This window comes from Rhea pennata, chromosome 3 (genome assembly GCF_028389875.1).
Source record: "Rhea pennata isolate bPtePen1 chromosome 3, bPtePen1.pri, whole genome shotgun sequence".
Classification (NCBI taxonomy): Eukaryota; Metazoa; Chordata; class Aves; order Rheiformes; family Rheidae; genus Rhea; species Rhea pennata.
The window spans coordinates 40,124,368-40,151,413 of NC_084665.1; the positions used below are offsets into that span (position 1 = coordinate 40,124,368).

The following is a 27,046-nucleotide window of genomic DNA, read 5'->3' on the forward strand; positions in this document are numbered from 1 at the left end:
TTTAGTTCGTATGTTCTCCTCCCTCCTGTTTCTCCCCTGCTCTCCGCTGTTTATGCTACAAGGCTGTGGGGGTTAGTGAGAGAAATCAGGCAGTGAACCTTACCCAGGACTCTGCAGTAGGGTTGAAGGAGGAACAGACACAGCTGAGCTAGTGTCAGTGTGAGTCAGAAGGGCCCCTACAAAGGTCAGGGTGGTTTACGTTCCCTAGATGGATGGCAGGATGGATGATGCCTCTGGGCATCCTCATGATGCATTCATTCCCCAAGAGCACCCTAAAAAGACAATGTAAGCAGTCAGTATAAGCTTGACATATGCCTCTAGCTAGAGCGGATCTTTTTCTTAGGCATGCTCAGCAGCTCTGGAAAGCGTGCAGCTAGAAAGGAGTCGAATGCTCAGAGCACTAAACATGCAGATTTCTACTTCCTGTCCAATAGTCAGGGCAACCTGGCAAAACCTAACAAGAAAGAAGTGAATGGTATTATGGCCTCTCCATTACTGTGGATGAGTTTGCAATCCCAAAATCATGTCCTCCATCACCATTGTGACTGCATCCAAGAGCTGGCAGGTATTTTGTGGGCTATACTTAGTCTTCATGTGCTTTCAGCTGGAGTCACACAAAAGGAAAACACAAATAGCAGAACTACCGGAGATGTTTAAAATGTAAGTGAGAATAATGACAAACTATTCCTAAAAGAATACTGCCTTGGAATTTTAAACTGACATGGATAAAATTAAGGTATTATGTCTCAATAGCAGAGTCGTAGAATCAGTATGGTGCATGTTGTTTAAGGTCAGACCAGGAATATGTCAGCCTCACAAACTGTAGTCAAAAATGCTTTATCATTGGCACAGCCAATTTTATTTCTTTGCTTTGTGCACCAAAGCGCATGCATGTACTGTGCCATGAAGCACTGCTGCCAATGACAAGTTCTTGCAGGGTTAGCAATGCATACTTCCTTAGTTTGGTTTCTTGTGGTCTGTTTTAAGCAAGTAGCTCAAAATGTTGTAGTGTTGGAGAAGCTCATGTCCTGAAAACACTAACCTCCTTACAAACCAGGGGATTATGACTTAGTACAGTGCCATAATCACCATTTTACAAACCAAGAACTGAGGGAAAAAGTGACCAAGTAACTTGCTCAAAGCTGCCTGTGGAGTTTGTGGCAGATCCGAGAACTGACTGTAGATTTCCCAAGTGCTGGGTAAAATACTGAACCGTGCTTGCTCTTGCTAAACTTCTATTGTCTGCCCAAGTATATAGTTAGGACAACAGCAAAGAATGAAGAAACAATGCGAGAAAATATATATGTCCCCAAGGTCTTTTCATGAATGGTACTGATTAAATATAACACAAAAGTGTAGGCAAGGATTAGTATAACATGTGCTTGAAATCTAAGAAAAGGCCAGTTCCAAGCTTGCTGAAATCAATGGGAGTCCTTCCAAGTAACCTCAATGAACTTAAATGGTGCCATAAGAACAGGGCATGTAGCAAACAGAGATTAAGAGTGTATAGAACAGAGGTGATGGTGAATGAAATATGAAAACTGAAGAGATGTACATAGGAAAAAAAACACAGTACTGGGTGTTAGCTTACACATCAGAAACACCCATGTCACCTGTTTACCTTATTCTGAGGACCTCAGGACAGGTATTTCAAGCTTTCTGGTCTAATTCAAAAATATATTTAAACATACCCTCAGAACACGGAGGTATCTGCTTTGCCCCCATGTCATATACCTTTTCTTCCTCACATGTAGCTCCCTGCTGTTTGCTCAGTGTACATCCAAACTCCTGAGTGTCTCCCCTCCAGTTCTTGCTGACATTTCAGATGCTGGCCCGCAGATCTTTAGCAGTAATGACAGAAATCTAAGCTGCCTTTTTCAGATTCCTGTACAAAGGTAATACAAAGATATGGTTATCTTTACTCAGATGGAGGGTTTCCCAGAGTCCAACCACTAGATGCAACTTATTCTCATTCTGCATGATACATTCATTAGGGTCTACTTGCTGCTTGTTATATTGCCAAGGGTGAAAGTCAGTAGAAATTGGCAAATAGTGATTCTCCAGCCAAGCTTTTAGAAGTCACAGCATAGAAACATGTGGTATCCTGTTACTAGATTAGTGCCAATATAGTGAGTGAGCCAAAACAAAAACAAACTGTGGGGACAACAAAATAGACAAAGAGGCAATTAGAAGTAAAATCAAAGAAATCAGCTTCCAGCAGACCAAGTAACAGAAGACTATGCTTTTCCAATTTCTGCATCGCACAGTCTTTCCTGTCACCACTACCCTATTTAAATTAAGTGCATTCAATTACTTAAAAGTAGGTACATAATCACAGGTTCCCATTTGTTATGCAACAATCCACTGAATTGCTTGATCACATGCCCTTTTTCAGATAATCCAGTACAATGTTATCTTTAGTGTTGCTGTAGCCATCATTTCTAATTGAACTGTTTACATCTGTAAACTAGTTCCCAGTCCAGGTGAAAACCTGAACTCTAAAGGTTGGGCTAGTAAGTGTGTATGTTGGTAGCTGCACTTTTTGGCTATGTTTACTTCCTCTGGTTTCTGCTGTAGAAACTCCTTGATGCTCCCCACATGACAGGCAGAGGTAGCTGATACCACTGGCATAACACACAGCACCAGGGACCATTTTGTTTCTTGACTGTATCCTGACTTCTTGAATGGCCACAGAAGTATGCCATGTTTGTGGTATGAGCAGTACAGCTTCATAAGTTCATGTTTATAACCAGAAAACAAGTGGTTTTACTAGATCCAGCAACAGTTTCTTCATGTTTTTCATAGACCCACTCATTTCAAGGCCAGAAAAAATCTCTAACTCATCTTATCTAAGCTTCTAACAGAGACCACTGTATTCTGTCCAACTACTCAGTAAGGATACTGACCTGAAGTGTATCTTCTGGAAATGCAGCCAGTCTTAATTAGAAAGTATTAAGAAATGGTAATCAACTACTTCCCTTTGGCAATTTATTCTGCGATAGCCATCTCCAGTTTTAAAAATACGTGATTGATTTCTATTTTGAATGTGGCTGGTTTTGAATTCCAGATATTGGGCTTTGTTACTTATTTTTCTGATAAGTTAAAGGGTCCTTTAGTACCAAGTATTTTCTCTTGATTAAAGGACTTCTGCATGAATAGAGTTATGTCTCAATCTAAAGAAATAAGTAACTTTAAACATTGCTGTATGGATTTTTTTCAGTCCAAGAGTCATTTTGTATTTCATTTCTGCACTTTTTAAACATCCTTTAATGATGTCAGTGCCAGATTTAGAAACAGAATTCTCCTTGTAACTGTCACCATCATTGATAAATACCATATGGCTTTAAGGTAATTCAGAGGAGGGTGAAGAGAGTGGGGAGGGTGAAACTGGAACTGTACTCTGCTTCATGTGAGGTCAGGAAATGAAAGTCCTCATCTTGCAGGATCTCCTGTTATATCTCACCAAGAGAAAGCAAATTCATTTGAAACAGTTGTTTATACTTGTTTCAGAGAAAGAAATAAGGTGTTTGATCTTATACAGTTTAGTGAAGGCCAAGCTTTCAAAGGATGATAGGAAGGCAAAAATCAAGGAAATATCCTGCCAGGTTGTAGGCAGGATACTCATATTCCAAGATTCAACTTAATACGTGGGACTTGAATTTTCCTCATGGCTCTGCAGAAGTTGGCACCGGAATGACAGGCAACCATAATTACTCTTCTTGCTCAAATACATGGTTCAAAGAGAAATTTCTCTTTCACTATTTGCACTCTGCAGACTTGGCTTACTAAATTATCAGTTGTCCTGTCTCTTGAACATAACAAACAATAACGTGTTAGTTTCATGACTATCAAATTTGTTTTAAAACCCATTACTGGCTTCAGAATGATGTTGAATCTAGTGTTTCATTAAAAATAAATGCATTCTGCTACTTTTGGCTGTGTCTATAATACCAGATTGGATGACCTGCTCCTGGTTGCTGGAGGACAACTGTTAAATTGCTAGAGTGATCCCTGGCACAGCTTTGGCCTAGACAAAACAACACTCTGCTGGGATTCTCAGGCATGGTCTGGTAGATAGCATAAGGAAGGGACTGTTCCCAACAGACAGCTTGTGTGCAATTGCCTTGTTTTGGAGGGTAGGAAATTTTAATTGTACCGACCCAGGCTGTTTTGTGCCAGCTGATCTCAGCGTTGGGAAACAGTCCTGAGCATGGCTAATTTAACAATACCGTTTGCAAGTAACCTTTGAACACTTGTTGAGTGCAGACCAATGCATAAGCAGTTCTGGAGTCTGCAGGCTGCCTGGAGTATCATTATAACATACAAACTGTCCCATTCCTCTCAATAGGCTGCTAAAGCTATACTAGGGGATTGCAATTCGCATGCCAATGTTCTCAGCTGCTTCACTAATGGTTGTTTTGGCCCTGATTTAGGAGAGATTTATGCACTTGCCCAAAATAAACAAATTATACTCATGATACAGCATTATCATCTTAATTTTATTGCAACTTTTACTTTAACTGAGGTCTGTCATAATGCTCTAATTGTCAGAGTCAAGAGACTATGTGTGGACTCTAGTTTTGTTCAAGTCTTGTAATCTTGGCAGAGTAAACAATTGGAAACAGAAATCAAAATACCCTGAAAGCTCAGCAATCTTTATATATAATATGATTTTATATACTGTAATTATTATCATTTGCATATAATTGTGTCATTTTAAGACAATCCTCAATGACTTTCAGGTACCAATTTTTTAATGCACAAATTAACAGTACTGCTTGAGCTGCGTATATGTTGGCTATATGGTATTAATGAATCAGGAGCTTTTACCAGGAATATTGTATGTCTTAGACATACTTACCTGCATGCATTTCCCCCCCCCCAAAAAAAAAAAAAAAAAAAAGGGCAGCAAAGGCCAGCTTATCTAACTGAAATTCTGAGACTACTGTTATCTGTCAGTCAAATATCTCTGAAGATCTATGGCCAACCAAGAGGAAATTCCTTATAAGGAATCAGGGAAGATAAATACAATCCTAAAGAAATCTCAAAGAGATGTGATTATTCCATTGACTACAGCGGGTCTGGTAGTTGTGTAATGTGTAACTTTTGCAATTGCATTCTTTGTAGTGCCAAACCTCTTAAAACCTCCCTACCTCTTAAAATAAAATTCAGTGAGAAAATGAAAATGCACTGAAAGCATGAAGAAATGCATCTAGCTACTGAAATAAATGTATTAGGAAAATTAAACAGTAAATAAATAGTTTACTTGGTAGCTTCCATGTCTCAGTTTAAAAGAAATTGCCACAGAATTTAGAGCTGTCTTGCCATAGAGAAGTAATGGACAGAACACTAATACCAGTGTACTATCATAATTCTAAGGGTTCAAGATGTTCTACAATACAAACAGATTATGATATAGTAATACTCATGACCGTGGTTTTGTGCATCACATTGAATTACCCCAAGTAGCCAACTCTGCCTCCCTATGAGAAAGGGCTAGGGCTGCTCTAGCTTTTCAAGCTCCCTGTAGTTTTCTGGTGTCTGAGGATTGCTGCAGTTCAAATTCCACCTATGAATTCTCCTTAGCAATGGAGAACCTTCAGGAGACAATACGGATACTGGAGTGCCTCAGAGAAGCCAAAGTGGGTCTGCTGTCTTAGTGCAGTGCAAACAGGCGGACTGAGACAGCATCGCCTGCTTGGAAGCTGGGTGCTTCTTGGTGAGAAAATTTCCCAGGTTCCTAGGAAGACAAAACAATTGCTAGATGTTTAGCAAGCTCCAAAAAATAAAGCGTTAGTCAAATTTCATGTTTATGAACTTTCTGACAGTTTTAAGAGTTCAGAAACCCAAACCTCTCTCACTTACCTAGTTGGAATAAGACTGTACACAGGCAACAGAGGCATAAATACGTAATAGCGGGACCTTGGTACTCAGGGTATATACCTCAGCCAACTTCATATTAGGATACCAGCCGTATTCCACCCAGGTTGTGTCACCTTCCCAGGCTTTCTATTTCCATGGTGAAGAAACCTAGATGCATGAGAACTGGGGTACATATCACATGGGTCCTTGATTTTAACAGAAAAGTGCCTAGGAGTGCTAGAGAAGACATCTGCTCTGCAATCCAACACAGCCTGAGAGTTTCCACAGGGTGTGAGGCTGGCTCAGACCACCCACATCACTGAGTCAGGAGACATATGTGGGGGAAGCAACAATGGTGACACAGTTTCAAGCCCTGCTACTAAATTTGGGCAGGAAAATGCAGCAGCATTTGGGTGTTGCTACCTCATTTGTTACTTTCACACATACAGGTAGGGGGAAAAGTACTAGAAATTATAATGGGTGTCTGACATTTCTCATTTTTAGGCCCAATCTTAAATTGTTTGTAACTACCAGCTTTAACGATACATACTGCAACTTTCCAAGTTTGATGTCTGCTTAAACTTCTTGGAAAATATTAGCCAACAATTCAATGATTTCTGGGAAGACAATAACTAAAAATGTTAAAAAAGTAGTGATGTTTTCTTTGAGCTGGTCTAGCATCCCCAAGCTTTGGAGGATCTGCCTGACGTTTGGCTGGAGACGACCTTTGTGTCTGGGGCATGCCAAGTGACAAGTCTTTGAAAATCTGTGGTTTATGATGATCAGGAGAAACTTGTTAGAATGTTATAACTAAATTCCTTGGAGAGACTGTCTGAAACAACAATGTCTCAGCTTCTGGTGAGCATAGAAACTGCAGTTCTGTGCTTTGGGAATTCAGTGCTTTACACCAGATATTAGATGAGGAAGATTCTCTTGTGCTCCTCAGGCTCCCCCTACTTTTCATTTTATGATTTTCTGGCTCAATTTCAATGAGCTAGACAGTTAATTTAAGTGTTTCCTCATCTTGTAATGTTCAGATGCAAGGATGTTTTAATGCTAACAAACTGGAATAGGTGGGGCAGTGTGGGTGTAAAGATATTATCTGTCTTCTCTGCTGAAAGAACTGTGTTCTCAGGGATCAAAATACGAATACCAGACAAAAATGTCACCAGATAAAATAAGATAAATTAAAGGGTAGAACTGAGGGCCTCATTCTGATCTCATGGCTGATATATATTGATGCTGTTCAAGAGAATTTGAAGTGAAAGGAAAACCAGCTTTGAAATTTTTAGTCTCTCCCTATTGTTTGTGGGCTTTTCTTTGATTGTCGTAGTTTTTATTTCCATCCCAGTAACAATGCAAAACACTATTAAAAATAATTCATTGCAAAACTCTGTGTGCACTAGATTAAAGTTAATCTTGCAAGAATTTTTTTCCTCCCTGGTCTAATCTGCCCTCTCTCCCTAAAAACCTACGTCTACTATCTTTTCACTCAAATTGTATTTGCTTAAGTGAGTCTCTCTATGCATTTAATCAACAGCTGACCACAGAGTTTATGTAGACTGAAGCTTTGCAGATGAGGCCAACTAGCACTGACTCTTCCCTCTCTCACAAATACTGTGTTGTCAGAATTGCCTTTTGATCAGCTTATATCAGGATTTGGTGACAATTTTATATTTTCTAAGATTCTCATACTTCCATCAGTGTTAGGAGGACAAACAATAACAGCAAGTTATTCATTAAATTTCATAAGCCAAACTATTGCACACTTTTGCAAGTCTAATTGCTTTTCCACATTTGCTTTCCCAAGCCACCGAACAAGCCTTTAGAAATGTAGTTTTAGTAACCACTTGTAGTTTGTTTCCTATTTCTTTCATTGAACCAACATGTGTGACTGAAGGAAAATGAAAATATTTTTCTCTTGTTTTCATCCATTGGATCTAACATGTGATAACAAGTGACAGTAATCCAGCTTCTTAAGTCAGTAGATGACAAATCCTGCCAAGTAGTGAAACACTGCTTGTGACTGGGAGGGAAATGTCTGTATCAGATTATGAACTGTGTTCTTGCAGAGTTAGAGGATAGCACAATAGAAAGGATTATGAGAAAGTGAATAGTTTCTTATTCAGCACAGGGTACATATGGTGTAAAGCAAAGTGGCAACAGCTGCTGATGGATGCCAATGTTTCTCAACTCCAGTGCAGCTGAATTAACATCAGCATCGGAAAGAGATTGGTTCAAAACTGTGTCAGTGCACATTTACTTTCTGGGAGATCTAAGGAGCTACATTCGGCAACTATTCATCTAACTGAGTATTGTCATAAATTTGGAAATTCAGAACTTAATCCTGCAGCCCTTCCTACAGATTATATATGTGCAATTGCAAGCAATTACACAGCTGAGGGTACTTGTTACACCCAACTTTATATCCTCTTGGTAAAAGTAAGAGAGAGTTTTTTTACTTCCACTGTACTCCAGCTTACAGAAAAAACTTCAGAGCTCTGACTTACACAGCAAAGGTGGGATTCAGTTCTCCTGAGATATTTGTATAGACTTCCTTTAGTGTCAACAGACAGAAACAGGCTTTTCCAGGGTATGATTCATTTGACTTGTTTTATTCCACCTTAGAGAGATGAATCATGCCTTAAATGTGCTCCCTTTTCTCCATGGTCTGGAAAGGGTTTCTATCTGAGCAGCTCAGACAGAGGTGTTTCCTTTCTAAACATTAGATGAATTCCCAACCCATCTGACTTCCATAGTAAATAAGAACTAGTTTCCTTTGACTTGAATACAAACAACCAGGATGATGAGCAGGGGACTGTTTGCAGCTACTAGTGCTGTATTTTACATCACAGCCTTTTCTAGTTTTTACACTGTCTGTGTCTACTTTAGAGTTTTAGTTTGGATATACATATTTTTAAGTGAATCTCCTAACCACCTCCATCTACGGAGCTTGGTTTGCTTCATGGACCAATTTCAGTGTTCGTCACTGGTTTCTCTTTGGATGAAACCAAGCCAGAAAAATGCACTCTATGTGTGCACCTAACATGCTCCTGTCACTAGTGTGCATTTAGTTCATGGGATGAGACTAGAAGTACCTTGAAGCCCCCTGAAACTTGTATATTGTGGATGCTGGGACATTATCTCCATTTCCTATACTACAGATCCATTTCTACTGTACTGCACTTGCTAATACAGACATAGTCTTAGATTTCTAAAACCTTTCCTAAAGGGAACTTTCTCCACTGTTGATTCACAGCCAGAAACCGTATCTTGAAAGTAAGTGCCTATGCCACAAATTTGCCATCATCCATACTGTTTGATGGTTAGCATACTTGGCCCAGTTCTGGGCCATACCAGCTAGTCCTCTTTTGCACACAGCTGTGAGATGGCACTTGCCAGAGACTGTCTCCAACAGGCAGCTTGAAGGCAGACACCGTCTTCTCTTGGGGAGGAATGTTTTGGCATGTGGATGTCAACCATGATATGCCACACAAAGGCCAGAAAAGCCTTGCTCTGTTTTGCTTACCAGAATAAACACGGCCTTAGTGACAACAGCACTCAGTACAGATAAGAGAGAAACTCTTCATGGTCAGAAGAATTCTGCTCCTCTGTTTTAAGTAACCACCCCCTAAAGAGCCAACATAACAGAACAACTTTTTGGACTACAGAATAGTCTGCAGCCTAGTGGTTTGGTCAGTCTCTGCAGCAAGAAAATGCCCTTAAACAGAGGAGGCAGTTGAACTCAAGTCTCCCATACCTGGAATAGCATATTCACTGCTCAGACATTGGATAAAAACCAAACTACCACCACTTCTGCTCCACAAGGGTTGCTTTGCCAGTATTTTGTGTGGTGTCCCATCCTTTGCTAGGCTGGATCTGTCTGCTCTCTCAGGGAAGCTGCAAAATGACATGGGTGCAAGCATAACTCACGGCCTTAAGCTGATATGCTGTCTTGGCCAGTAACAATACAGGGTGTAAAGGTCTATTAGCCCTCCTGCAGTAAGTCAATGTCCTGAAAATCTTTACCAAATGAAGATCTGAAGATCTCCGGAAAAAAAAAAAAAAAAAAAAAAAAAAAAAAAAAAGGGCAAAGAAAACACTACTTCCTGGACTGTATTTTCAGGCAAACTTTTGGCAAAATTGTTTGTTGTGAAGTGCAGAGGGATGCACCCCGAGGGGCGGGGTGGGGGGGGAGAGAAGCACTTCACTTGTAAAAGAGAAGCAACAATATATTTATTGCAGTAAAATAATGATTTAATCAAGTTCAATAACAAATAAGACAGTGATTTAACAAGGGTTGATGGCAAGGTTCACTTGGTTATTTATTGTGTTGAGGACAGGGTCAAATAAGAGTGTCAAGAAGGTCCTCCTGTTGAGTCACAAGGCTCAGAATGGACCCTCCAAATGCCTCCTAAGAGGAGTAGGGGTGCTGGATCCAGTCCTAGTCTCAGGCTTAGTCAATGGTTTATGTGCACAGTTAATAGAGTCACATTGAGTCACGAGGTTCAGAATGGACCCCCTTGCTTTCTAAACTCGTTCTCAGGGGAGCCTAGGTGCAGCTGGATCCAATCGTAGTTCCAGTCTTGGCCAACGGTTTATGTCTAAGAGTTATCAGCACTATCAATCAGAGATGTAACTTGGCAAAGTTTGCAAAGTTTCGGCATGCTATTAGCCATATTATCAAGGATCTGTCATGGGTAAGGAATCTCTCAACCTTGAGGAGTAACCCTGAGAGGTGTCCCTAGTCAAAAGGGGATTCTGCAGTTCTGCCCACTGCTGTGCAGGAGAACTCAGTGGGCTCTGGGCTGCCCCCTATTTATGGGGTAAGATGGTTGACTCTTAGTTATACCATAGAATCACAGAATTGGTAAGGTTGGAAGGGACCTCTGGAGATCATCTAGTCCAACCCTCAAATGAGTAGCCCATATGGGGATCGAACCCACAACCTTAGCATTATTAGCGCCACACTCTAACCAACCAAGCTAAACCTAACCCCATACTAGATGGATTTCAGTTGGTGCATGCTCAACTAGCCCCTGCCTATGTGCTGTTGAAGACCTCTGTGTGTGTGGGTGGGGAGGGGGAATGGTAAAGTAGGGAAGAGAGCACATCAGGTTGGGGAGGAGGGAGGAGGAGCGCACCACCACAGTGTTGTTGAGAATGAAGTGTTTCTGAGCACACCCGAAAGCAAAGCTTTAGGTGTGTTAGGACCTAAACTTGGGGCACTTACAAAGTTTGAACATGTCTTTTTTATGCCAAATATGATCTGGAGACATAGGTTTTGCACTAGGTTTCCCTAGTCCTACCATGGCATGAAGATCCTTTCACTTTTATCTGCCCTTTACCATCTCTCTGCCCCTAATCTCTATCTGTGAAAGAAAGGAGTAGTACTTCCTACAATCAGACGGCTGCTCCGTCAAGACTGATCAGAGATTATCAGCCAGCCACAATGTGGCATTTAGGGTGGCAGGCTGAGTTATTACATGGCCTGCAAACCACCCTGTGCCCGGTGACCCCGAAGTCATGCAGCGATCTGCGGCCAGAAGATGCTGCCAGCACGGAGACACGAACAGGTGGGCGCCTGTCAGCCTGCAACGAGTGACTCCTCGCAACACGTCCGTGGGGCAGAGGGAAGGAAACACCCACTTCCCGCTTTACTGAGCAATTTCTTCTTGCTGGGGGTCGCACAGGGCGTCTGCACGCAGGAGCCCGCTGTCCAGGCGCCTTCACCGCCGAAGCGCCCTCGCCGGCGGCGCGGAGCCTCGCGCCCCCTCAGCGACCTCCCTCGCGCCGGCCGCCAACGGCCGCCAACGGCCGCCAACGGCCGCCCTCGCAGCCGTTGCTCGCTGCGCGAGGCCCCACATGCCGCGCGGGGGGCCGCTCCCGGCGGCACCGCGGGACGCGACCGAGGGGCCGGCTGCAGGGGCGGGCGGAGGGGGGCAGAGCGAGCCCCCCGAGGGGGGCAGCTCCCCTCAGGGCGGGCTGGGGCGCCGGCGAGAGGGGCTGCGCCCTTCTGACGAGCCCGGGCGATGGGAGGCAGCGCGGCGGGGCGGGGTGACCGCCGCGGCTCGCTCTAATAAGGCCGCGGCCAGCGCTGGCCGAGGGCTGTTCGCCTGGGTGCCCCGCGCTGCCCGCCGCCCCCGAGTATGCAGTGCTTCCCGAGCCTGGTGCTGGCCCTGAGCTCGCTGCTGGGCGCCCTGGCGCTGCTGCAGCTCTCGCTGTACCTGCGGGTGCCGTCCCGCTACGGGAAGCACGAGGAGCGGCTGTGCCGGGCGCGGGGCCGGCTGCCGGCGCGCTGCGCCTGGTTCCTGCAGGAGCTGCCCTCCTTCCTGGTGCCCGCGCTGCTGCTGGCGCTGCGCAGCCCGCCCCGCCTCGAGCCGCTGGGCTGCCGCCTCCTCTGCTGCCTCTTCTGCTGGCACTACTTCTACAGGTACCGCCGCCGCGCCGGGCGGCCCCCTCCCGCGGGGCGGGCGGGCAGCGCTCGGGGGCCAGCGGCGGGCAGGGGCAGCATCGCGCCCTTCCCTGCGAGACCCGGCTCTTTTAACGCTGGAAAACAGTGTGTGTGCGTGTGTGTTTGTGTGTGTGTGTGCGCAAAACGGTGTGTGTGTGTGTGTGTTGCGGGACGGAGATCGCTTTGCTCCCCACGCAGGCGGATCGGCTTCTCTCCCCCATCCCAACAGCCGCAGGAAGGAGCAGGTGGCACTAGGATACTTTAAGCTGGGAGAGATGATGTATGCTTTAGATGTTTGGTTAAAAAACGCAAAAACAAGAAGCTGGAGAAAGGGGATGAAATTAATCCAACTGTTATGTCAAGACACGTGCAAAGTACAGGAAGGAGAACGCAATGCACACACGCAGTGCAGGGAGCAGCACCCACTGCCAGTCCAAGATGTGGGAATGCGAGTGAGCACAGCCCGAAGGCAAAAGCAGTACAGCACGGCTGCAGTAAGAGAGCAAGTACTGAATGAGCCATATTAGTGTGAAGTCAGCATATGAAAAAATTGAGTAACTGCAGGCTTTCTATATCACAACAAAAAAGTTGGTTCCTTATACTCAATTCGTTATTACCACTCTACTGCCTATGTAGCGGTTTCTCTGGGTCCATAAGATCTTTATATTCAGAAATTCTACTGTATCAGATGTCAGTGAATGCTAGTGTTTTGTCTTTGCAATTAATTCTATATTTACTCATCAGGAGCTCCAAGAAAGAGTAAGGTCTGCAGTCAATGCGACTTGGTTCTGAAGTGCCTGGAGTATATCACAGGAATTTAGCTGTGTGTGTTTTATCTTCTATGTCACTTCCATTTTCCATGGAGTACTCTCATAAGGAGTTTGATTTTTTTTTTTGATTATGTTTTAATGAAAAAAAAAGATTTTTCACAAATGGTATATGCACATGGCTGTGTTACATCATAATGTAGTAAAGAGCTAACTTCTGAAGCAAAACTTTATTTCTGAGCTGGTTTGCTGCTTTCACCACAATTCGTATTTCTATGTTTATTTGCTTTGCCAGAAATATAAAACATGGATATAAGAATTGATCAATAATGATTACCTGCAAATCAACCAAAATCAATATATTGGAAATCCAGCTCTAGTGTCTCTGGAGTTAGGGAGACAGTTTAGGGGTAGAAACTCTGGGTTGTTGTAGGTACATTCAAAACAGGAGAATAGCTTCAAGTGCTAAAACATAATCATGTTACGGATATGTTAATTTAGCCCCCACTTAGCCAGGTATGTTAATTATATGCAGTCATACTAAATTTAGTTTAATTCATTTTCTTATTCTCAAAGATTCCTGATAGTTTCAGAAACACAGAAATTGATGGCCACAATTAGATAACTGAAAGAAATGTTACTCTACTCTGTATACTTACATCTGTTGACGCAGTGGTTCTTTTCCAATGTTACTGCTAGACTTACACAGAAGCACTGTGTTTTCAAACATTTTCTTAAATAGTGGAGGATTCTTCATGTCTGACTGAAATATTCTGTCTCCCTTCTGAAAAGTCCTCATTTTAACCAAGTCTTGGTAACAGACTTTTTTTTTTCTAATACAGTCTGTTACTCCAGGATTATTTTTGTAGTGTGTAGCCTTTTCTCATACAAGCCATTTTAAATCATATTTGAAATATTACATTAAAATAGTGCTATACAATTAGGTAAAAGAGAAACAAAAAGAACAAATGAGGAGGTTTTCCTCATTTCATTCGCTAGCCAGTTGACATATGGTATTTGAAAGGATGTTCAGCATTTTGAAATAACAACCAAAATGTATCTTGATATTTTCTAATTTCTTATCAGACACAAAGACCTTTAATAGAAATAACCTAACAACAGTTTTTAAATACTTTCATGATTATACTTGACTGCAAGTATAATGAGTAAAATGTACAATTCATCGATAATAAAACTACATTTACTTAATGAGTGTAGCCTACTGTACTTTTTCTCTTTGAATTTGAAGTTTGAAGTGAATAAAGCTCTACCTCTTCTGCATGTGTTTTTATTAATCTGCTCCTACTTTTACTGCTGATCATCTCTGACATCTGTATTTAAGCATTCCTTTATGTTTCTATGAAAATATCCTGTTTGGTACAGAGAAAAGTTACTTCATGCAATCTTGAAAAATTTAGTGTTGTCTTTCCGCAGGGAAGCTTTTGTCATTCCTAATTGTGTCACACCTCTTACACCAAACATGCACATAGAAGAGAAGTTTTGATTAGATGTAGGCATGGAAGGAGTACTGCCTGTGTATTATGAACAGCTATGCTGCCCCATAAGTTTATGTTTGGATAAAGTATGTATTTCAGAATTTATATTAAAGTTTTGACCTGAGGACTTCAGAAGATGGAGAATACACCATTTTCTATGGAGAATCCACTGTTTTCTTTGGTAATTTACTCTTGTGGTAATTTACTTCACTATTACTTAAATAACATGTTTAAAATTTCTTGCTTGAATTTGACTAGTCTCAATTTCCTCCCAAAGGTGCTTGCTATTTCTCTGTGCTAATTTAAAGCACCCCATAGTATCCTTCAGTATTTTTTTACCATGATGTCACTTACACAGTAATCAGATCATCTTTCAATCTGCTTGTTACAGAGCTGTCAGGACCTCCATCTGTACCAGTGTGATCCAGATAATACAGGAGCACATGATCATATTTCTGATTAATTAGCTTCTGCACACGATATGGTGTTTATGCTGGATTTATGTTTTTCTGGCAGCTTTATGCTAGCTACATGGGAACAGACATGAGCTGATCTGACATAGAATTATAGTGGTGCAGACATCTGATACTTCATCCAGCATGAAGTCTGTCAGGATAAAATTACCTTTTCATAAATTTAGGAACAGGTTTAAACCTGCAAAATGACTTTGTCCTGCTTTTGCACGTGGTGTCATGTAGCTTCAACATTTTTTATTTGATCTGAGGCATCCTTAACAGACTTATGTCACTGAACTGCAGCTGAAGCCTCACTGAAAAATATTTTTTCTGTCAACTCTCAGATAATTTCTGTAGCTTTTTTCCTCCCCTCTTTTCCTACATCCTTTTAGCAAATGAACACATCTGTATCGGATGTAGATTACTGTATCAGAGTTGTAGTAGAATATCTAGAGACAACATCACTTTCCCATTCCCATGTGCTGTTCCCATGCTTGCAGATCAAAATGGTGCTTTTTGCCTTGGAGACACACCAACAACCCCTGTGAGTTTCCAGGTTGCTCTGAGTCCCACCCTGGCATCACTGCTTTCCAAGGTTACAACCTATCACTCTTTGGGCATGGCTTGTAGTTATATGGGCTGCATTTGTTTGATTTGAAAGTAATTTTTCCAAAAGGGCTTAGCACTCAGTAAGGCTGTCCTACCCACATGAATGTCTCTGCCCTCATCTAGAATGTGTGCCATCTGCTGATTTATCAGTGGTGATTTTACGTTTATTGTCAGATCATTGAGGAATACGCTGAGGAGTGTTGTAAGGACCACTGCAATCCTCTGTTGGAAACTCTGTGGGCTAATGCTGATGAGTCCTCTTTGACAAGGACTCTGTTAGATCTCTCTGTTTGCCCAGAGCCCAGCAAGCCAGGTCTGGCATGCCGAGTACTCCTGTCCAGCCCACTGCAGAAGGAAGCAGATCTCCACCTGAGCAGGGATTGCTGGCCGAAGAGCTAATCCCTCTGCTTGCACTATCTAATCTTCTGGGACTTTCTCTCCCAGAGGATGCAAGAGGGAATTGCATCCTTGGGCAAGATCCAAGTCTTGCCTGCTTCACCCCTTGACCCAGGAGCAGCAGCCTAGCTGCCTGTGGTGAACCGTAACAGCAGCGCATGCTTCGTCCTGCTCTGCTACCACTAGGCAGCAGTCTCTCTCCATGTGGCAAGCACAAGATGGTGCGCTCCCTGTGGCTTTGAGGAAGGGTTAAAGGCAGACTGTTTTTGCTGCTGCTTTTGCTAAGGAGGGAGTAGAAGGGAGGAATTCCAAATCCCATGCCCTGACTCTTTGTCTGTCATCCTTACATTAGCCAGCTCTTCGTCTTTCAAATGTGTTCTTTATTACTGCAGCATGGTGTGTATTTAATAAAATCCAAATGCCCTGTGGCGCTAAGACAAATATCCCATAAAAAATCTAGGCTTCTTACATCTGTTTTAGGTAAGCTATAGCTTCTTCACTTTCATGAAGGTCAGGACAAGTGCAATGGTAAGGCATCCAAAACCAATGAGATGGAGAGGCAGAGGGAAGGGGGAAGAAACTGAGAGAAGCACTTAATGCCAAGTCTACCATCTGTATATACAATCTCTATGAAAAGCTGGCCATGAGCTGAAAATGATGAGTGGCATAAGATGTGTGTAAAGGAATTCTTCTTGTGAGAAATAGTTTATAAATTATTTTGGTTCAAAATGTGGTTTGTAATACAATCCCTCCTGCTAGAAGAGCTATACTGGTAAAGGAGTACAGTGAGAATGCCAACTGAAGCCCTCAAGTAGCAGGGAGGAGATAGTTTGCTGCATTCCCATTTTGCAGTTCAACTTTAAGAAACAAAGGAGAAGAACAAAATATTGGATGAGAGAAAGACATCACAGCTGAATTTCATATAAACCCTAATGCTACATTCCTGTTAGAACCAGAACCAGGCAAGAATTGAGAAAGACAGATGGATGAGGGAGCAGAAGAGATGCCACCTTGAACAGTGGTGAGGATAAAGTCTTGTCTGAGTGAGCTACAATGGAAAAACTAATCCTGGAGATACTGAAGTAAAAGAAAGTGCTGCATTTGGTCCCCCTGTCTTTCCCACAGTAGCGGAGGCACCAGCAATCTACAGAGGCATTTCAGTTTCAAATACCATCTAGAATTATATTTTATTTTATTCTCTTGCAACTTTATTTCCAATTTTGTAGTCAAGAGTGTAACCTTTTACTCTATTAGCATAAAAATAATCTTTAAACTTACTGTTTTCATTTTGAAGAACACTTAAGTAAATCAGACAGACATTAAGCAGCTGGATTCCCCTAAAACCCCTTCAGTTGCAGGTGACCCATCTGGCATGCCTATACTTAATTTTCTACAAATTGAGATATTCCTAAAAAAATCAGGAAAAACAAATTTTTATGGCAAAAGAATGGGAAACCAGGAACATTTGAAAACAATATCCCATGTGCAGTTTTCATTTTATACACCTCTCTGTTTAGTTTCCTTCCCTCCAAAACTGAGTTGAGGAGGAGAAAAAAAATGATGCTCCTTATTGCCAACTCTGCCTAGTGTGGCTTCTGTCCTCCCTTTCAAAGTCTATCTGCACTCCATGGTTGGTCTAGCAGGTGCAGCATTTACCTAAACACTGGTTATTTTCTTATAAAGGTGCACCTATTTGTGATCAAGACGAAGAGCAACTGAGGCCTCCAGAGAAATGCAGATGGATGTAAGCCTTGAATGAATAAATCATTTATAAGTTAATTTTGCTGATAATTTTTAAAGGTATTTTATATTTGCTCCTGTGGGTTTTAACTATGTTTTTTGAAATACCAAATAGATAAATAGAGATTAGATTAAATTTGAATTATGGATTGCTAAATGTGACTCTCCTTGCTAATCCAGAATATAATCAGACTATATAAAAAACATCAGCTTCCAAACCAGAAATTAATTTTCTCCATCAGAATAGTTATTTCATCCTTTGGTCTTAGAAAGTCGTTATCACTGAGTGTCAAGAACTAAAGAAATATTCAGTAGTGGTCTTATGAAACCTCTGTCTCCTAACATCATTCATCTTCCAACACACAAAACACAGGTATCTGACAAGTAACTAATCTTATTTTCTGATTTGTTTCACTTCAGTGTTTTGCAATAGACCCTAGCCAAACTCCTCTTTGGGCTTCACTGGCTTTAGAGGAATACATTTACATAGTGTCTTGTGATATTTAGACCTATCAGTAACTCTAAATTTGGTAGTGACATCCATAATATAGGCTAGCCATTTACCTTACCTCTTTTATGTGTTATTCCAAGCTCCTCAATAAATCAGTTTAACTTTTTGCAACTCCTCCCCATGAGTTTTAGTAATGCCGACCATTTCTCATTTCTTTTTATCAATTCTTATCAACAATATTGCTGTTTTTACCCAGGCTCTTCAAATTAATGTATGAATAGTCAACAAAAACATCTTCTCTTTGCATTCTTTGTCACAGAAGTTTAATATGTTCACCTATCTAGTGCTAGTAATGAGTTTGCTTCCTTGCAGTCTCTTCTAGCATTATTAAATATCCTTCTAATTGTGCCTTCATAATAGAAGACTAGATGATTGTCTTCCCAGCTAGGAGCACAAATAGTCCTGTCTATACATGTTTCTACTGTTTCTACTGGAATATGGCCTAATGTTTTAGAAACCTGTAGTTGTTGCCCGGCCCAAAGTGTACCCACATAGTTTTTCTTTTCTCCTTTGTACAGGAAGAATTTCCACAGAGGTAACTTAGACTTCTGTTTTCTTTCACTGCTTTCAAAAAAAAAAAGTGTCTATTAAAATTATATTTCTATATGATGCCCATTTATTCGTGCTGATGTATCATTAACAGTGAAGATTTGTCAGGCAACTTCACAATCCTTTATAGTTTTATAGTTATCCCAGAGGTTTCCTCTCCAGATAGACTTCAATGCGTGCCATTCTTTTGCTGTCCATTCCCTGTCAGACCATTCCACTCCTATTGTGTCGCATAAGGCAATAATTCCCAAATCTGGTTACGTAGGGAGTTCTCAAGTGCTATACAGTATTACAGTTTATGATTCCAGTATCATAGCTGATGGTTATTTGTTGCCTTGCAGTCCATTGGCCTAAGCTTCATATACCAGAAGTCTCTTCTGTCCTCCAGAAGAAGGGAAAGCACAGTACACGCAGAGCAGGTCACAGAAGGTTTTTTTTTTTTTTTTTTTTTTTTTGGTTTGTTTGTTTGTTTGTTTTTTGGTTTCATCTAGCTAAAGCAGTATTCATGCTCTTTCTGAAACACCTCTGTTTATCACTCCTATTTACCTATCATTGATAACTACACTAAGGTTTCATCAGCTCTCAGTTCCAGCCCACTCTGGAGAGCTGTTCAAATCACAGCCCCTACTTCTGGTCAGAGACCTGACATCCTGGCTGCAAGGTTGCCACCAAGTTGCAGGCAGGTCTGTCTGACCTTGTCTATGTGGGGTCTGGGCCAGGCATGAAAATTGTAACTTTATGTCCTGAGAGATTAAAGTCTTAATGAAAGATGTATTCTGTGCACTGTATTCATATGCACTGAACTGCATATGCCACAGAGCTTTGGCAAGACTGATGAGGGTATAAAGATCTGGATTTGTGTTACTGGATTCCTGCTGTCCATATTAGAAAAGCAGCAGTTATAAAGCACTAAAAAATTAAATAATATGCAGGAGTCTTAGTAAGTGTTTTTGCTTTAAAATAATACTGCTTCTGCCAGACAAATAAATTAGTTGTTTTGTAACCATGTGCCTTTAGTATTCCCTTCCTAATGGCTAAACACTGCTCTCTTAAGTAGGAAATAAAAAGCAAGAAAGAGATGTTAAGGTTCATTTGATACATTCAACAAGAAATTTTGTTGTAGATTTTCCAAAGTCCACAAATCTGAGGGTTTTTTTGCATTTCTTACCTAAGACTGCAAGAGAGGCAACCTCTGTGGGGAGAGCTAGTATTTATTTTTAATAAGCCACCAAATATAGTTGAACAAAAGTTATAGTTGAACTTCTTTAACAAGGCCCTTTGTGTACTCAAAAGCTTATAGTATGCCAGTTCCCAGTTTTGGGGAGATCAGATAAGAATAAAAGTCTATAAATAACCTTCTGATATTACAACCAAAAATATATGCCCATCCCAGGTGCTCCATCTATTGAATCTATATGCTTGGTATCGCCTTCAAAATTAAAGTCATTTTGCTTAAGAGTAATTATGATGAAAAAATACTTTCAGACTATAAATAAGTTGATCGTTCTTAAGTCACGTACCTTTAAGTGGCCTTCTCTTCCTCTAGATGTTGATCTAAACATGGCAGACAAAGTAGTCAGTAAGGTCATCCTTACTGATTTTGGTCAAATAATTGAAATTCCTGGAACTCGTGTATATCCACATTCGTTTGAAGAAAGGAGCAATGTTAGTCTTTGCTGACCACTCAGGTGACATTGTAATTATTTTGGAACATCTCATAGATACAACAATAGCCGTGAAACTGAACTGATCTCTTAAAAAAAAATCTAATACTAAAACGGGGTTAAAATATTCTGTATGGAAAGGTGGGAAAAGTCAACTGATAGGAAGAAAAATGTGTGCATTTTTCTACAGATCCGAATTCAGTTACCAGTCTAAGAACAGCAAAATTTTCTCTAGCACTGCGGTTTCAAAATCACATTTCCTACAGTTTTGATACCTAAGGACCAGCAGAAAGCTTTACCAGTCCTATAAATGTACACTGAAATGTGACCAGCAAGAGCAATCATAAAAAGATCGTAGTTGAAGGAAGTTACTTTTGACCTCCTCATTCTTAACTTGTCTTTATGAACATGTAATATAGTACCAACAGTTACAATCAACATTTGCCATATATGGCACTGTTTTGCTTACAATTGTGCTAGTTTTCAACATCTTAATCCAACACTTCCCATGCTAGGATACTACCTCACAGAAATGTTGTTAGAAAATGTCACTCTATCAAGGTGTCTGCCAAGAGTTGTGTTGTCTGCTGGAGAAAATTTGTTTGCGTGTCTGAGATGTTAGAGAGCAGATCACTTCCTATGCAGGACTATGCAGGAGCAGCAGGTCCTGGGACACAGTGAGAATCTGTGGTGCTTTCTCATACTGGTAGAGATGGACTGGGTTGCTTTGCTAGCAAGCCAAATCCCCTTAAGCTAGGCCTTCATGCCACTGTTTAGAATGGGGCAGAACAACTAAAGAGAGCTCTGACCAGGCTAGCTAGACTACTGAAAGCTGTCTAGCCACATTAATGTGGCTCCTGGTAGAGCTACACATGCAAATACCTCTGGAAAGTTGTTGTAAGTAGACCTTCCAGTGACTGCCTGTCACACATCTGGGGCAGGACAATACATATGCATCTATAAAACTTTCGCCACTCCTGAAAACAACTAATGAGAGGAAAAAAAAGTTGGATTTGCATTATGCTATTGGGTTCTTGGTGTTTGTTTGCTTCTCTTTATAACCTTTTTAGACAAAGAAACATTAAAGCATTCATGTTTTGAAACTTGGCCTGGGTTAAGGTTACTAAAGGGGAGGGATGTGTCTCTGGCTGTTCCTAGGAAAAGCAATCTAAATTTGGCAGAGCTGTTTCTGAAAAACACATTTGTATTTGTTCAGGGACATAAAGTTTGCCAGCTAACATTTTTAAAGAGTCCACCCGCGCTGAGCAGGTGCTGGTTCCTCTGAGGCTATAAGCAGAACCAACATGTGTGAGCCAAGCATTCTCCAGGCCAGGACTGGAGGGGCAGAGCTGAACTTTTTAGTCTAGTTATACTTCTGGCTAGTGGGTACTCAACAGAGAAGAAATGGTCTCCCAGAGGGAGTCCTGGCAGCACAGGCTAGGAGAATACAATCTGTCTTGAATGCAGAGAAATGAAAAATAGTGAGGCTTACAGTCAGGGATAGAAGATGGGAAGAGAGAAAAAGAAGGTTGAGTAAGGGCAGTATCAGGGTAAATCGAGAGAAGGAACACTTCAGTACTGACACTTTCTATGCTTTGAGTGTTTGACTTAGTAACTTTCAATGTTAGGGAATTTTTAATGTAATATATGCATAGGGAGGGAGCAAAGATGACTGTGACTCAGAATCAGCCCAGAGTAGCTCTTTTCTTTAGGAAAAAAGGTAGGATATTAAGTCGTCTCATCATTTTTAGTGTAACAGGTTGCCTAGAGAGGTTGTGGAGTCCCCTTCTCTGGAGATATTCAAAACCTGCCTGGATGCAACCCTGTCTAACACGCTCTAGGTGACCCTGCTTGAGCAAGGAGGTTGGACTAGATGATCTCCAGAGGTTCCTTACAAAGGGGTCCCTTACCCCTTCTGTGATTCTATAACCACAAACTCAGGATGTGAACTGGCTATTTCAAATTTACTTCCTTTTTATATGTATGTACTGCCTTAGATTCCATGAGGTCATACCATTTCAGAAGGAATTTGGATTATTACCTTTCCAAATGTAAGACATTTCAACTAGTGTTCTTCACAATGTGCACCTAAAGGTTTAGAAATGATATTTTTTAATATTAACATTATTTACCCTTCTAAAAGATAAAACAACTTTTTGAGTACCAGCTATAGAATTTAATGGGATTAAACTACTGGTAGAAAGACGTGTCTGAGATCCTGAACTATAGTGTCAGGATACTGCAAATTACTGGGGAGTGAATGGGGGTATGGCAAATCAACCAAGTTGAACATACTCAGTAAACCTCAAGACCCGAAACACATGCCTGTACAAACATAAGTTTAAGATATTTCAGCATGGAGCTGACATTCTGTAATTTTTAGATGTGCAGGTTGGAGTTTCATGTTTTTGTTAGTGATTTCCATTTCAAATTTACATAGACTACTAGTAAAAATGATTACACTCATCCACATGCCTTCAAATACAGTGTGGGCCCCAAGAATCTAAGTTCCTTACTGGCTTACTTTCCTTACCGGTATATCAATAGTGATATATTTTGGCCTTCAAATTTGTCTTCCTTTGAAAATCTTGTTCATCCTTACTACTTTTGAACTAGTTTGAAACATAGACTTAACTGAGGACAGAGCTTGGTCTGAGAAGTGGAATTTACTGAGACATCATGTTTTTAATAAGACTAATCCAAGGCATTTGTTTTAATTATGCTGAGTGTACAAAACTGTCAGAGATGAAAAATAATTTTAAATGTTGCAATTGTTTAGTTAGATATGTTGTTTGATATGCATAAGGAGCAAGTCTATTAATAAGGCTTGAAAATTTCCTTTGCAAGAATTAGGCTCAAACTGTATGTAGTGTTTCTAGCCATTATGGTTATGAAGAGGACTTTCCCAACGTGCAGTGGGCCTAAACTGCTGACTTGCTGAATCTTTCAGCTTCTTAGGGCATTTCACAGCATAGTAACAAATAAGCAAGAAGATGACTCAGTGCAGCATTTCTGAACTCAAAAATCCTTCTACTGTGATCCTAGTGCATGGTAAAAGATATAAGCAGTATCAGCAGAGGTAAGGCTTTGAACTGTTGTTGATGGGGCAGCTCTAGAACAAGGCTAGCAAGAAACCACATGAGGACATCAGTTTTCTCACAAATCGATTTTTTTTTTTTGCAGCAACACATAGCTTACAATTTCAAACTGCTTCATGTAGCAGAATAAACAACCCAAATGTGTCAAGTCACTTGTGCTGGGGGTGAGACTCTCACAGCTGGCTCCCGCCTCATGTGCTTGTGTCCTTGGGTCTGAATCTGAGTTCCTGTAGTCCTGAAGCATTGCTCTTTCTCTGTGACACTCATGCCAGAGGCAGCTGTTTGGCCTGACCAAAAGGCAGTGGCGAGCTTGTTGGCTGTGAGTGGGAGCAGCGAGCAGGCTGGCTAACGTGTGCCCAGGAGTCGACACACTCCCCAGCTGGAGCCTGGCACTGGGAACTCACCACTGCCAAGTGCTTAGCCCCCTTCTCCCTCACACAAACTAATTGCATGGGGATGTAAGGGCAAGGAGAGAGGAGACCTGGGAGGTCTGCATCTCCCCTAAGGCCCGGAGGTGCACAACCTTGCTGCTGGGATGAAAGCCCAGGCTCTCCCTTGTCACCTGTACAGGTCAATGCTGTTATATTTTCCAACTATGTAAACAATTTATAGTTTATCAAAAACTGCAACTATGGAGACTGTAAAGAAAATGGAATTCAGGGTTAAATAATACAGGAAGCACGATGCAGTTCCATGTATAGGTGAATATAAACCATACTAATCCTGTGTAATTGCTGAGTCATTTTCAGCTACAGGATTCAGAAACGTTGCTGCAGAGGGGACAATGACCTACTTGGAAATCTGAAGGGTGCAGTCCTGTTGCTGAAAATTAAACAGCCATAATTGCAAAGAGAGAAGGACAAAGGTGAAAGCACTCCAATGAAGGAGAGAAAGACAAAGTGCAGTGGTAGTGCTGCAAGAGATACAAGTCTGAAATGGAATAAAAAGTATATAAAGAGCTATAAAAGAGATGAGAGTCTTTCCTGAAGAAGGAAAGACAAAAAAAAAGGACAAAGTGGTGAAGGTAGGAGAATTGAAATGGAGAAAGAGTAGGAGTTTAGACATGAAAGAGGACAAAGGGAATTACTAGAGTGAAAAAAGCCAGTTGTAAGGACTATTAGCAATCTCACAACTCTCCAAGAACTTTCTCAAGAGATATAAAGTCTAGTGTATGTCAGCATGACACATTTTGATGAAGATTTAGCTTTGGAGAGGGATAGCTTACGAAACATCTGGCTTTCTTTGGTCACTGCTCAACCACATGTGGACCACTCACACAAAATAATTACACTCTCTCTGATAAGTGCATTGTAAGAGCAAAAATTTATACATGCTTGGAATTTGTACTATTTTTCAAGTAGATATGTCTTTTTGTTCTGCTCATGCTCTGAGCCCCTGTGAACTCTTTGAACTCTCTGTTCCAGTGGAGCAGTGAGCTTTTCAAAGTGCTAGCATAGTGTCTAGTTAAGTTACTCTGGCATGTTTTATGCTTTTGGCAGACACCCATAGTTTAGTATTAGGAACAAAGTTATCTGTCTTCATAAATATCAAGTGGTTATTTCTGGAGAAGAAAAGAGTGAGATACCTTGCTGAAATGTACACTTTGGCTGGCTAAGCCTTTGACACACCATTGCTTAGATAAAACAACAAATATTCTCACGATCTTTAAGAACTGCTGCCCTTTAGATACTACCACATAGCAGAGGCAAGCATGAGGCACTGTGGAATCCATACATTTGTCTGAACCACAGTCCAACTAGTCAAGTTGACCCTACTCCTATCTTGTACCTTGCATCTAAGCCTAAAACTGGACCAAATTTAGTCAGGGTTTCAATGGAGATAGCTGGCCTGGCATTGAGCTCAGTTTGCAGCCTAAGAGAATTTCCCTATGCTAGTTTCTTTCCTCTCAGGTAAAGTTCCAGATCTCTTTCCTGCACCCTGGTTTGTTGTTGAAGCCTTTCTCTCACCAAGACAGCTCCAAGTTCCTCTTCCAGATAGTTCTTGGCCACATACAGTTCTTGAATTTTCTTCTCAGTGCTTTGGCCTGTAAGAATGAAATCAATGAGAGCAGAGAAGAGACCTCTGTGAGTTCCTGTATGCTGTAATGACCTGGTCTGCAACTGCCCAGGATTGCAACTGCAGGATAGACTACATAGACGTAGAAAGACTATGTAGAAAGACTAGTCTAAGAATCAAGTACATGTACGCATTTCCTGACAGATGCTTGTCAGCCTTAAGCATTGCTAGTGACAAAGATTCCCCCAGCCCTTCAGCCAATCTGTGCCAGTGCATCACTGTCCTTTCCTTCTGTTTAAGATAAATTTTCCATATAGCAGCCCATAATGTCTTATTGTGTTCTCAGCAGACAGGGAGAATGTTTTATTCCTTTCTTCTTTGCAGCAACTTTTTATATAGTTGTAAGTTGTTATAATGTCATCCATTGTTTTTCTCTTAGATTAAACAATCCCAAGTTTTTCAGTCTTTTTTCATAGGTCCCATTTCCTACACTGCTGTTAATTTCCTCAGGAATGCTTTCACTTCGTCCATATTTTTGAGGTGCAGAGTTCAGCTAGACACAGTGTAATTTAAGTGCTTACTACTACTATGGAGAATGGAAAGATTACTTTAGGTTGGTCTCCAGCTTGTCCTTTACATTTGTAAAATGTGCCATATCCATACCCATATCCATCCATACTATACCCATGTATAGTACTTTGCCATTGTATTTATTGGATCAAATCTACTGTTTTAAACTATGAAACCAAGATTTCAAGATTAATGTGAATTCTAGCTCCCACTCATGATCTGCTCAACATCTCCCAGAGCTATGCCATTCACAAACATATTAAGAATACTCATTTTTTCCAAGATATAAGCCATTTATGGAAAAAATGAATAGTACCAGAGAGAGAAGTCTTTTGCAGAATCTTACTCACAATATTCTTCTGGTTTGTTAGTGAACTATTGTTAACTATCTCTTGAAACAATTTTTCAACCAATTTTGCAACCAGTTAAAATAGCATCCTCTAAATCAGGAATACCTATGTTACTTATGAGATAGACATGTGAGACAGTGTAAAAAGTTTGACTAAGGTCTTACTAAGGTCAAGACACGGAACGTCTTCTGCTGCTGCCCTCTTTTCCCCAGAATATATCCAATTTGTGTCAATACCTTCAGTCAACAACCCTATTTTAGGAAAATAAGATTACCTAAATTAAATATAAAATGAGTCCTGCCTTCTGCTGCTGTAGACATATAGCTCTCACAGATTAGGATGCTGTTGCAGATATGAGTCTGGCTTTTTAGACAAAAGAAGACTGTCAGGTTATACATCCTGGGCTCCAAGCCTTCTATATGCAGTGCCTGTGGGCAAACTGTAATCTGGACAAGAAGATACTGATTCCAGCAGGAATCTGTACACAGGCAATAATTACTTTACTTTAT

The 27,046-nt window shown here is 41.0% G+C and overlaps 1 protein-coding gene across 1 annotated transcript in view; it reads left to right on the forward strand.

Moving 5' to 3' along the window:
- The first annotated feature begins 12,005 nt into the window (after positions 1-12,005).
- SRD5A2 (steroid 5 alpha-reductase 2) overlaps positions 12,006-27,046 on the forward strand; it is a 30,884-nt gene continuing 15,843 nt past the window's right edge. The window contains exon 1 of the mRNA XM_062573634.1: positions 12,006-12,295. Coding sequence (XP_062429618.1) covers positions 12,012-12,295 — 284 coding nt within the window. The 5' untranslated portion in view covers positions 12,006-12,011. The remainder of the gene's footprint in view (positions 12,296-27,046) is intronic.